This window comes from Eumetopias jubatus, unplaced genomic scaffold (assembly GCF_037043125.1).
Source record: "Eumetopias jubatus isolate StellerSeaLion01/CBP00866 unplaced genomic scaffold, mEumJub1_p1.0 scaffold_12, whole genome shotgun sequence".
In the NCBI taxonomy this organism is placed as follows: domain Eukaryota; kingdom Metazoa; phylum Chordata; class Mammalia; order Carnivora; family Otariidae; genus Eumetopias; species Eumetopias jubatus.
The window spans coordinates 59,025,210-59,038,587 of NW_028274818.1; the positions used below are offsets into that span (position 1 = coordinate 59,025,210).

At 42.3% G+C, this 13,378-nt stretch overlaps 1 protein-coding gene across 1 annotated transcript in view; it reads right to left on the minus strand.

The window, feature by feature from the left end:
• The window catches only part of POU2F1 (POU class 2 homeobox 1), a 164,922-nt gene extending 153,709 nt beyond the window's left edge, over window positions 1–11,213 (minus strand). The window contains exon 1 of the mRNA XM_028111971.2: window positions 11,093–11,213. Within this exon, the coding sequence (XP_027967772.1) occupies window positions 11,093–11,153 (61 nt within the window). The 5' untranslated portion in view covers window positions 11,154–11,213. The remainder of the gene's footprint in view (window positions 1–11,092) is intronic.
• Between the last annotated feature and the right edge of the window lie 2,165 nt (window positions 11,214–13,378).

Below are 13,378 nucleotides of genomic sequence, written 5' to 3' on the forward strand. Positions count from 1 at the left end.
AATCTAAATACCACCTTTCTGGACTACCTCTCTCATGTGAGCTCTATTGCTAAGATAGGATCAAGTCTATCATGCTCTATATTCTTTTTTTGTTTGGGGTTTTTTGTTTGTTTTTTTAATTTAAATTCAATTAGCCAACTTACTGTACATCACTAGTTTCAGATGTAGTGTTCAATAATTTATCAGTCTATGTATTTTTTAAAGATTTTATTTGAGAGAGAGAGTAAGCAAGAGAGAGAGCACAAGCCAGGGGAGAGGCAGGGGAGAAGCAGACTCCCTGCTGAGCAGGGAGCCCGATGCAAGGCTCGATCCCAGGACCCTGGGATCATGACAAGGCAGATGCTTAACCAACTGAGCCACCAAAGCACCCCATCAGTCTATATACGTAATATATATATTAAAATGGTATCTAGATGAAAGCCAAGCTATTCAAAGTATCTGTGTTTACTGGTCTTCACCCAAAAGATAGTACTGAAGAATTCCATAGCTTAAAAAGAAAAAAAAAGTATGAAAACAATCCATAATTTATCCATGAGAATCTTACGGGCCAGAAAAGTTAGACATCAGAAAGCTACACGTGCTACAAACAGAATAAGGACCTAGGTGTTTTTTGTTTTAAATTTTGGTATTGAAAGAAGACTTCAACTTCCTCCATTTTTTTTTTTAAAGATTTTATTTATTTGAGAGAGCGAGAGCACGCGCAATCAGGGGGCAGAGGCAGAGGAAGAAGGAGAAGCCCCCGCTGACGTGGGGTTTGATCCCAGGACCCCAGGATCATGCCCTGGGCCCAAGGCAGCCGCTTAACCAACTGAGCCACCCAGGAACCCCGAACCTAGGTTTCCTAGTTCTGTTTCTCTTTCCACTATAGAGCCTTTTTGGTACATTGAGAACCGCTGGTTCAAAACAGTCTAATAGTCTTGGAATGCAACCATCCTAATTTAAATTATCCTAATCATTCAGTGCTACTGAATCATTTGTAAAGCTTTTTTAAACTAGGTATGGCCAGATCTCTACTGTATTAAAAACCCTGGAGTAAGGCCTGAGCCTTTGCATGTTGAGAAAGTTCCAAGGGTGATTCTTATCCCAGCAAAGACTGAGAACTCCTAATTTAATCAATCAAGCATTATCTGCTAAATGTCTACTCTGTCCCTAGCAATGTGTTCTTGCTCTCAAAGCTCTTAGAGGAGACAAGATTTACTTATATAACTCAATTAGAGAAGAAAGTAAGACTGTGTATAATGAAGTGCTGAATTAGCTAAATGAACACAAATTAAGTGCTAAACTCAGAGAAACTAGGACAGTAGCAAAGGCTTGAGAGATCAGCTATTTTTGGAGACAGAATAACAGATAGGTCCTTTATGATAAACAAGGACAAGAGATTTCAAACAGTGTGCTCAGCAGGAGTCCTCAAGGATCCTGTGGAAGTGCCTTAAGGGCCACAATGGAAAACAGAGGGAGGATGCTTGCTTTTCCTGCCCCTGACAACTATTTCAATCAGAAGAGCTCCACTCTTACCTTTTATACAACAAGCTTCTGCCTAAAATTCATTTTAAAAAGAATTAAAAAAAAAAAAAGAACTCCAATGACTTTTAAAAGTGTGAAAACTCGGGGCGCCTGGCTGGCTCAGTCGTTAAGCGGCTGCCTTCGGCTCAGGTCATGATCCCAGGGTCCTGGGATCAAGTCCCACATCCGGCTCCCTGCTCAGCGGTAAGTCTGCTTCTCCCTCTCCCACTCCCCCTGCTTGTGTTCCTGCTCTCGCTGTGTCTGTCAAATAAAGAAATAAAATCTTTAAAATAAATAAATAAAAGTGTGAAAACTCTCTTATTTACAAATATGAAGGGGGAAAAAAATCAGTGAAGTAACTTGTCTCAAAGTCCCAAAGCTAATTAGTGATCTAGAACCCACAACTCACTATACCACATCACACTGATATTACAAAGGAGGGGACAGTTTGAGCAGACATTCTCGTGGAGCATCCCAAATGCCAGCCTGACCAAAACAGTGGGTTTTATTTATTTATTTATTTATTTATTTATTTATTTATTTATTTATTATTTGACAGAGTGAGTGAGTGAGTATGTAAGCAGGGGGAGCGACAGGCAGAGGGAGAGGGAGAAGCAGGCTCTCCCTGATAAGGGGTTCGTCCTGGGATCATGACCTGAGCCGAAGGCAGATGCTTAACCCACTGAGCCACGCAGGCGCCCTGGTGGGTTTACCAAACTGGGATGGGGACTGTGGAGCAGGAGCATAGGGGGTGAGGAGGGAGGATGAAAAAGAGCCGAAACAAGCATGAGACTAAAATACAGCCACCCTCCCAGAACAGCTTTTCAACACAAAGTTTCAGGTAGATTTTTAAAAATATTTAATTAAATCTGCTAAAAGAAACTGTGTTTGTGGTGGGCCTATATAAGCGGACTTCCTGGGTGGAACTGTTGAGTCATGCTCTGTAAGGAAGTAGCATAAGATAAGAATGCATAGGCAGGGATGGGGGCTAGATAACCGAAGTTTATGTTTGCTACAATGCAACACCTCCACCTCCAAACTTTCAGAAGAGTAGCAGGGGAGTGTATTCCCTCTCCCAGGGTGTTGGCTGCACAAGGAAGCGTACAACCTGCAGTAAGGTGCCCCACAGAATCAATCTAAAGCTAAAGCTTCTCCTTCTCTACAGCAACACAAGTAATAAAATCACTGATTTTACTCTTGTGCTCCTGTAAGAAAAACTCTTACAGTACTTTAAAAATGCTTCTGCTATCAATTTGTTACTCCCCACAGCATCGCTCTAACACTGGTATTATCACCATCTTATTGTTGAGAGAAACAACCACAGAAGTCAGTGGCAAAGTCAAAATGAGAGGTCTAGATTTACAATGCTCAGACTCAGTGCTCAGTCCACACACATAGTGGCATGAGCACAAATCTCAATCCTAGTATTTGTATGTTTATTACACATTTAGTTCAGTAAAACTGTTCTGATCTTCACAATGAATTTGTAACCTAATAATATCCACCCAATCATGTCTCAAATGACATTTCCAAAATTGAATTCATTGCCTATTCTCCAAATGGCTCCCTCTTCCAACCTCCCTACCTCTGTTCATTTGGCACTGCTCTTGGTAATCTAAGTTCAAAACCTTAGCATCCCTCTTGACTCTAACTAGCTGCTAAACACTTAAAATTAAGGGCTTTTATCATGGCTAGTCCAGAACAAAAAAAATTCAATGGCTTCCTACTGCCTAGCAGAAGAAATCCAAACTCCTACACCACCAAAGCTGAGTATTCAGAGCACTCCAGAACAGTCCCAAACTACCTTCCACCACTCCCCACTGTACAGCCTAAGGAACAACTAACCTGGAAGTCCTGCTGTTCCCCAAACACTGTGCTTACTGAGCACATGACCTTGTGAAAGTTACTTAATCTAGGCTTTATTTTACTCAACTATAAAATGGGCGTAATAATACTTGCCTGAAAGGACCAACTGAGGTAATGAAAATGAGAGTGCTGCTATAAACTTTAAAGTACTATAAAAATACAGACATTATCATTATGTCATGGTGATGGTAATTTTATTTTATTTACACCTGCCTTGCTCCAGAAAGGACATAAAGGCAGCCTACATGAAACACAAAATAACAAGAGTTTAAAGACAGAAGCAATAAAAGAAATATAAAACAAAAGTTAAGGACACAAAATGGAACTGGGCATGAGGAGGCTAAGAAAAACGCATACCATAATTACCCATCTCACCTTTCAGGTTAATAACTCGGTCTAAACGCTGCAGCTGATTAAAAGGAAACTAAGTCAATTAGACAATCCAGTGTCCAAAAGACTAAAAACAAAACCATTGGTCAGAAATAAAATAGTTCCTAATATAAAGACCTGGCAAGAATTTCTTCTAAAGGTCCTTATTCTGTTTGATTAACTGGACAACATCCTCAACATATGTATTGTGGATTCTCTATTTTATAATATCATTATTAGACTGAAAGCCTGTTGAGGCCAGGTAACTGTCCTGTTTGTATCTCTAACAGTGTGTAGAGCAATTAGTCAACAAACCACATGCCTCAATTTTTATATACTGGTTTCCATGGATGGTCTCTGCTTCCTATTTCCAACCACCTTGCACACCACCATATTAATCCTAAAATATCACTTTTATCACAGGATTCCTTACTTCAAAAAACTTCCAAAAGCCTCCCTGCACATAGAAAAAATGCCTCATTCTTTATCTACAATCCTGAACGTTTCCCCAGCAATGTGCTTCCCTGTCTTCCCATTCCTCCAAATTCTTTTTGCCTTTCTTAAGCTCAGCTTTAAGACTCATCTTCTACTTAAAGTCTTCTCTGACTGGCAGTAATGTAGTATAGAGGGAGAGATTGGGGGTGTAGGGAGGAGGAGTCTAGAAAGTCCGAAGTCTTGTGTTCTGATGCCTAACTCAAGAGTTAAGACTGAAGGCAAGACACTACACCACCGTGAGAGCATTTCCTCATCTATAAAGGCTTTAGGATAGATAGTATCTACACTACCTTCCAGCCATAACGGCTCTAGGATGCTTTGGTTCCTACAAATTTGGACACACCCTGATCTCTACTCTGAACATTTTTATCTGCTACATATTTTAATATATAATTACATACACTGTTTTTTAATTTTCCCTGCTAAGAAAACATACCAACTCCTCCACAACAGAGTCTTATATTTCCCTTGTTATCCCCAAAGACAACTGGCATAAGACTGGGTACACAGCAGATATATTTTGTAAGCAATTAAATAACTGTTTTTAAAAGATTGATTATAATATACTGTCTTGCTGCAGTATGAATCAGCAAAAAAAAAGCCTTTTTTTCATTAAGCAGACCATTAAAATAAGTGTACTAAAACAAGAAAATAGGTAACTCACTTTTCTCTAAAAAAGTATATTCAGTCCATAAGTTACAAAGCCAGTCAGCACAACTCCATTATTTGTGACCACATTAAACAAAAAACATAATGTTCATTTCCCAGCCATTCCTGTTTATATCTTCTATTGCAAAGAGAAAGCTGACTAGTCCAAAAAAAAACTACCATAATTTTTATTTTACTGGTTTAACTTTATATACTACAGTTATGATTCCAACATAAAAACTAATAAAGTTACAGAGAATTATGAAATAAATCATGTGACAAATTAAACTGTACTTGCAATGACTTTCAGCATTGCAGACTAAGTAAAGCTACTACCAATACTCTTATTGAGCTTAGTTTTGTGCTTTTCACATTGTCTTTTTTTTTTTTTTAATTAATATTATGTATCCTTTTCTGGATGAATATCGTTTCCTGGACCGTACTTAAAAAAAAAATCTGATAAATCTAAAGGTTTACTGATTCTTCTTTTGCTCATTAATAGCCTTGTCAGCAAAATCCAGGCAACAGTGAAAACTTAAGTACTGGCTTAATTGGAAAACAAAAAACAAAGAAGCTGTATCAGCCAGGGAGCACAAACAAGACAACCCTATCAAATGCTCAGTAACACCCTCTAGTAAAAACACACACGCACACTATGTAAAGAGCTTCTTTAAATCTGAGTATCTGAAACTTAAGATAATTCTCATATTCCAAATTCTAAATATATTGTAAATGGATCAGAAAGTCAGGCGATGGCTCCACTCATGCTATTTTGTCCCACTGTTATTACTGCTGAAAGAGTGTTATAAGGGCTCACAGCCAGTTTAGAACGTAGAAATATTGCAGTACAAAATAAAACAGATTTATTCCTAAAAAGAAATATAGGACGGAGGCTGGGAAGATGGCGGAGCAGGAGCATCCTAAGCTTGCCTCTTTCCATGGATACAATTAGATAACACATCAGTGTAAATAACCTAAGAAGAAATATAAATCCACAAAATTATTATCTTTATTCACAAAATGTCAATAATGTGCAAAAATGTTGAGCAGAAGATGGGTAAGGAAACTGCTTTTCTCTATGATCTGTAATCATTACCTCTTTCAACTCTGATTCCCCTCAAAAAGATATTTATCTTATTTAAGCAATACAATAAAAGAATTAAGCAAAATCCCTGCCCAAAGAGTTTCCTAAAAGAGAGAGGAGGGGGAGGACGGAAGAATTCATTCAGAAGGGATACAGACACTCAAGTAAGACAGAAGTATAATAACCAAATCCGGACTCTAACACCTAGCATTGGATTTCCTTGAAGAAATAAGTAATAAGCATGTTCGCTCAGGCATTTAACATTAAAAGACAAACAGAAACAAGAACATAAATGACCCAAAAGGAGCATGTTTTGTCTGTGACTTGTTCCGTTCAGGAAACAACAATTATTTAAATAGTTCTAAACATAATCACTTCCATTGGGAAAACACATCCTGCTTAAAACTGCACTTTCATAGTAAGTATTTAGTAATCACAAAAACTGTGTAATTGAACAAATACTGTTGTATAAAAGGAAGTTAATGACAGCCATATACCATTATTTTAAAAGAAAATTATTTTTAATAGTGCTTGAAAGACTTATATGCAAAGACTAGAGCTGTGGATTTTCAACAAAAAACAAAACAAAAAAAAACCATTAATAAGGCAATCACCACTACATAATATTATAGTCTTCCTAATACAAAGGAAACACATTCATGAAAGTGAGTGACCGATTTTAAAAACAACTTAAACACACACAGACACTCACAATTAAATCCAAGATCAAATAATTCAGATTCAAGAAACTTCAAATATTTCATTTTTAATGCAAAATACATATGAAAGATAACATTCAAATTTCTAGTTCTATCATGTTAGAAGCACTGGCCTAAGATATTCACGGCTCCTTTACACATCTTTGGTGGCCTGGTAAGAGCAATTTAACATTCTGAGCCCTAGACTTATTCCAAAATCCAATGACCAGATGAATAACAGATTAACAATTACTTCAATCTAGGCAGCAATAAAACACATTTATTTCTTCTGCTTTATGCTGCCTACTGATGCAGAGAATAGTAAATTAAAAATATGGCAGAATACTATACAATTTAAACCTGAGTAATAGTTTGCTTTTCCTTGACTACCGGGATTTTTGACAATGACAAAATGAAAGGAATTAGAAATTAGTTGGGGAAAGATGTTAAAAGTTACTTTACAATGATGGCTTGGCAGCAGAATGGTCCTTTCAGATATTAAAAACATTTGGTCAGCTGTCACATGAATTTTCAAGACCTAAACTCAAAAGTACCATTATAATTAATAGGTGGGGCAAGTTAAGAAGGAAGTGACAATGGATCTTCTGAAAACTTGTGAGAAACCGCCTGACAGATGCCTAAGGAGACAGGCAGATTATAAACTTACTAAGGCTTAAAAGTAATCTAAAATTCTGTATCAAGCTTGGAAGACTTAGGGATAAAGCACAGTATCCTACAACATTCCCAGAGCATTTTAATCAGCACTTTTAAGATAAACTGGGAAAAACTACGATGAAAAATGTCTAAAAGGAGTCTTCTGTCAGAAATCATAGGTGGAATCATTACCTCACAACATAATTCTAAAAATCACTAATCAAAAACAAAGTAAATACACAAATCTGTCCAAAAAGAAGTTCGATTTATTTTTAAAAAACTGTTTGCAAAACACATGCTTTCTTATGAGCATCTACCTTATTTTAAACACTATAATTTCAACCTAAAAGAATATATAGCCTTCATTCTCTTCAACTTCACTTTACTCATTGAAATAGGTTCTAAGGCAAATGATCTCTCCCCTTCTTTAGCCTGGCAGCTTCTTACTTGAGTTTGGGAGGTCACAAAGGACCTCTCTAAAATAAGCATTTATATTGATCCCTTCCATGATTATACTTATTTAAAACCCATAATCTTTTTCTGAGAATTTGAGGAAATGAATTTTTACAATAGCATGGAATGCCAACCAAAATATAAGGCTAGTTAACAATACTCATCCTTTTCTCTATTACAAAAATTCTAACAGTGGAATTTTGTTTATAAAATGCAGTGTACATTTTATCATCTTGGATAAAATATCTACAGCCTCGGTAGTGGTTAAATTGCAGCTATAAAGGAAATCGTCCCGAGATAAATGGTTTCCCTATGAGAAGGTTTCACTGCTACACTTCACCTCAGGACAATAAATCAAATTAACTGCACCTTGTCCTCTGTCCAATGACATCATCAGTTTGACCACATCTTGGGAATCGGGTGCAAAAACATATGCTATTTAAGGCATGAAATCTTATTACTGCTTTGTGTCCATTCGACCTCATGCTTCAGGTCTCCAAAGCAGTCATTCACCTGAACATTCACATGAAAGCTACACATTTTTTTCCTGCTGCATTCAGGGCCTGCCTACTGGAGGTGAAAGAGGAAAAATGATGAGAACTGGTAATGTGAAACTGGCTTGCTGTTAGCCCATCAAATCTACAATTTTGTTACAAATTAAACTGAAGACTAATGTCTCCCAAAATATGTACCTAGCAACTGACCATAAAGTGCCTTTTAATTTCAGCGGTTTAACACATCCCTGCTAAATAACACTTCTCTGGTACTTTACTAGCAGGGGTAAAAAACAAACAAAAAAAAACACCAATGAGAAACAACACTATGTTTTTAAAAAACACACTAAAACTATATAAAATAAAAAGGAAAGAAAAGTTTACCAAGGGAAAGACCAAAAAACAAAAATTACTGTTTCTTCTAAATAATAAAAGTTAGCCTAACTTTCATAGACCAACTGTCCTAATTCTACATAAAACATAAAATCAATTCTGACTTCAAGAGAGGTGGGTGTGCTGGGAGGAGAATAAGTTCCAAGATCAGGGTAGACATAATGCCTATGTTTATTCTTCTATGTTCCCTCATTTAACCATGACACAAACACTCAAAGAAAACACAACCCCATTTTCTGTCTTTAGGAGCAATACCGGTAAAATAAGCAAACCTTGACAGGTATAGCACAAAATTAATATCAGCCCTATTTTAAATCAGAATGAAGAAGCTGAAAAGGAAATGCAGCACTGAGACATTCTGAAAGTGCTGTTAATTGGAATTTCTAAAACACTTACTCTACAACTCCTAGGAAAGAAAAAAAAAAACCTACTGGTTTTACAAATACTGCAGACCTTTACAAAGCCTGAAAGCGTTTAACTTGGAGGTAGAAGCCAAGGGGCAGGGGAGAACTATCACTAAAGTAAAGTGATTTATTTGTATTAAATCAAAATAGGTTTCATTCGCCTCTGAAAATGAGAAAAATTTTTTTCCTTAGGCCTAATATTACTGCAAACTATAAGAAAGTCTTTTTAAGGGAAAACAAAACACGACAGAGTTGAAGCTTAGCTAGGAGCTGCTTTAATGCTGGTTAAGGCCCCAGGAGGGTTTGTTTTGCCCGCGGAGGACGGGTATGTGTATGGAAGTTGGTGGGGGAAAGTCATTTTGGTTATTAGTAAATAAATCAAGCGGCAGAGAATGAGGCCTAGGCAACTGCTAGAGGAGCCAAGGCCTAGCTCTCCCCCTGCTCTTCCCAGCACAGCCTGGGTTTGATCTCAGAGCCCCGTGGATTGCCAAGGAAAAAAAAAAAAAAGAATCATATCGAACCACAAAAGCACATGGGGCGAATGTAAAATATAAACACGGCGTTGGGCTGTGAGTGGCTGTTATTAAAGGTCTGAATTACTAAACATGAGAGGCGGGGAAAGCCAGGCGGCCATTTCAATAATATAAACCTCCCCGAATTAGACATTATTCAAATGAGAGAGGTTCGGCTAAGCAGAGAGTAAAGAGGACCCAGCACCCAGCAAGAAACCACCACCACAGAACCGGGGAGGGGGATCCCCGCCCTTACCTAACTCCCAACAGGAGAAGGGAAATCTAGAATATTATAAACTTGTCAGGCCGGCCGCTTCTGGGGCAGGGGCAAGAGGGCAGCCCTCTACACCCTAGTTCTTGAGAGGCCTCCGGGTGCTTCTAGGGCCTGGGAGCCAGAGGCCCCCGAGGGCCCCCGGCCGCGTCCGTCCGGGTCGCGCGCAGAGGCGGGGGCGCGGGGAGGGGCAGGGCGGCGAGGAAGATCAGACCACGCCAGGCACCTCCAACCCAACTCCCCGGAGAAAAGTACGACCCACGAGGGAGAGGGGTCTTTTCCAGGACCTACAGGGACTGCTGACCGATGGTCCAGAGCACATGGGGCTGCCCCAGAGGACATCCCCCTCCGAGGGGAACTTTCCACGAGGGCCGCCTTTCAACCCTGTCCGCCCCGGAGGGGGCGAAGCGGACCCCTGCGCGGGCTCCCCAACCCCGCCGCCCCGAGGCCACCTCACAGCGCCCACGACCGCTCACCCCTACCCACCTAGAGCGCAGGCCTGGCTCAGGTCAGGCCGCCACACGGGGGACAGGCGGGGCGCGGCCGAGGTGCCCGGGGCCGTGACCCCCGGGCTCAGCCCCGCTCCGACCCCCGTGCGGCTGCGGGGCGCGGGCGCCAGCAGGACGCTCTCCCCGGGCGCCCCCCTCCCCCGCCCGGGCCCTGTCCTGGGGCGGGGGGGGGCACGTCTGGCTGTCCGGCCGCCGGGGTCCGCTCCGGCCCCGCCGCCTCCCCGGCATTGTGCTCTCCACCACCTCCATCCCCCTCCACGCCCCCCCCAACCCCGCGCCCGCCCGGCCGGGTCGCCCGCCCGCGCCCCGCCGGCCCGGCGGCTATGAATATGTAAAATGTCTTTATTGTCCTCTCCCTGTGCCCCGGCCCCGCGGCCCCGCCGCGGACCCGCTCGGGTTCGGGCACCGCGGCGAGGAGGCGGCGGCGGCCGGCGGAGGAGGAGGGCCGGTGCCGGCGGGCGGGCGGGCGAGCAGCGGCGGCGGGGTGGGCCGGGGGCAGGAGGAGGGCGGTGGATCGCAGCCCCCTTTACCCCTTGTCTTCCCCCTCCGCCTGGCCGCTCCGAGCCTCTTTCCCCCTCCGCTCGGCGCCCGGCGGGGGCTCCGTGCTCCCCGGCCCCCCATCTCCCCGCCGTTAATTATAATAATCCTGAGTACTAATAAATTATGCTAAGTCGCGGGGGGGGCAGCGGGAGCCGGGGTTGAGTATGAATATGAATATGTAAAATGCTGTAATGATTACCTGCTGCTGCTGCCGCCGCGGCTGAACTCTCATCTTGACTCGCTGCTCCTCCGTCCGCCATTTTGAATATTTTAACCAAAATCGCCCGGTCGATAAACCCTCCCTCGCTCCGGCTCCCCTCCCCCCTCCCGCCCTCCGTGCCTCCTCCCTCCTCTCCGCCCCCTCCCGCTCCTTCTTCTCCCCGGGCGCGCGCCAGGGGGCGCGCGAGGCCGACCCCTTGGAGGAGCCCCACCCCTTCGGGCGCTCTGCGCACGCGCCTCCTGGCCGCTGTGGCTCTTCAGTAGCTAAAGCGCCCTCAACCTGCCAGTCACCCCTTCCCTGCATTTTTTTCTCTCGGCTCTGCACATGCGCAACTTTCTCCACGCGCCTGAAATGCAGGCGGCGCATGCGTTACCTCCCCTGGGCTTCTTCTTGAAGCGTAACCCGTGTAGTACGTTAAGTGCTCGCCCCTTCTTACAATCCTCCCTCTCTTCCCGCCTCACTGCCCTGCCAGCTTTACTCCGACGTCCCCCCAGTGGACAGTGGCATTTTAAAGGAAGGGCAGGGGACACGGCGGCCAAGAGCGTGGAAACGCGTAGAGTTCTCGTGGGCGGACCAGTCCCCGCGTCTCCTCCGCTGAGCACTTTTTAAGGCTTTCCGCGCTGTGGAACCGCTGACAACAAAGGAGGGGCAGCTCCCCTGCTAGGTAATTTCCGGCCCGGTGGGCAGGTAGGGGCGGAAACGCCCGCCGAGAAGAGCAGGGCTGGAGGCACCTGCTGAGCTCTGCGCGGGCGTCCCGCTTTAAATTTGAATCCTAACTAGTCCACGCCCCCAACTCTGCAAATGCTGGAGACCCGGCCCGGCTAACGTGAGGGGGAGTGTCTTGTGCTGGTTTTAATTAGCCCCAAATCTCTTCTGCTCTACTTGTTTCTAATACCCGGCCGCCTTCTCCGGAGCTGGGCGTTTAAGTTGCTAATTTCCGCCCCTACCCTCCCTGGGGTTTTCTTGCTCCTGGATTGCCGCTCACCCGATCGAAACGAAGAGCCGATTCCCTCGTCCATGGATAGGCACGCTCCCCTTCCTTTGGCTTAGGAACATACTTAAAAGCGACTGGAAACTGATGACCTAATAAATAAAAACATCGAAATCACCAGTAGCTTCATCCAGAATTTTACTTTGCTGTGTTTCTCAGAGCAAATATAATAGTAGGCGTTTCTATTGTAAATATCTTTATTTCAGTCGTGTTCTAAGGTTTCTTTAATGGTAAATTTCTCTGAACAAGACCCAGTTCTAATTACTTTACGAATTCTTAAAAAAAAAACTAAAATTTTTCCAGTTTTTTTTTTTTTAAGAGTGAAAAGAAAAGCCTATCTCATAAGCAAAGTTAGAAAAAAAGAAAGGAGGCGCCTGGGTGGCAGAGTGGGTAGAGTATGTGACGCCGGTTTCAGCGTCCTGAGTTCAAACCCCACCTCGTGTGTAGAGCTTACCTAAATATATTTCTTTAATAAAAAAGAAAGTCAATCCTAGATAGTCTGTCTTGAAAAGAGAAATGACTGTAAAGTTTAAATTGAGAATTGCAGATTCTACATTGAAGAAAAACGGATCTCTAAGAGAGTCAGCGGTTATTCTAACGGCTAAAGTTTTAATCACGGGTCTTAGCCTCCTCATTGAATTCCTTACCCTGTGCAAGTACAGTTGAAGCTATTGTCAGTGACAGCCAATGAATTTGGGGTGGGATTGATTTATTCATGGTAATTAAGCCTTAGGGTGTGTGCAGGACTGTTCAAACCAAATAATTGGGCTACCATATAATCTAATTATTTCAAGCCACACCACCCTCCATTAAGGAAATGCAAATTTCAATCATGTTACATTTAATCCGGAAATATAGCCTAAGTTAGATTCACCGGCATTACCATGGAGGAAGTTTCAAAATCATCAACCTATTTGAAACACAGCTAATTACCTGCCCCTGCTCTGAGGACAAGGAATTTGAAATTACCTCCACTAAGAAAAGGAACCTGAATACTTTTACTTAAATTCCTATCTTCTATTTAATCTTTGTTTTGCTCTTTAGTTCAAAAAGTAAATTAATATGACTTTCAGAAAGTAATTGGAGCTAATGCATGTGCTATTCATTCTTTATCTCATTTCCATAAAAAGAAATTTTCATGGAATGAATTTTTATTTAAGGAAGAATAGCTCTGCGAGGAAAAAAATAGTTTAAAATAGTCTGTATCAATGATTCATTTTCCTCTTAATGAAAATATTTATGCCTGGGCATAGTAGGTATTCATAAATATTTGC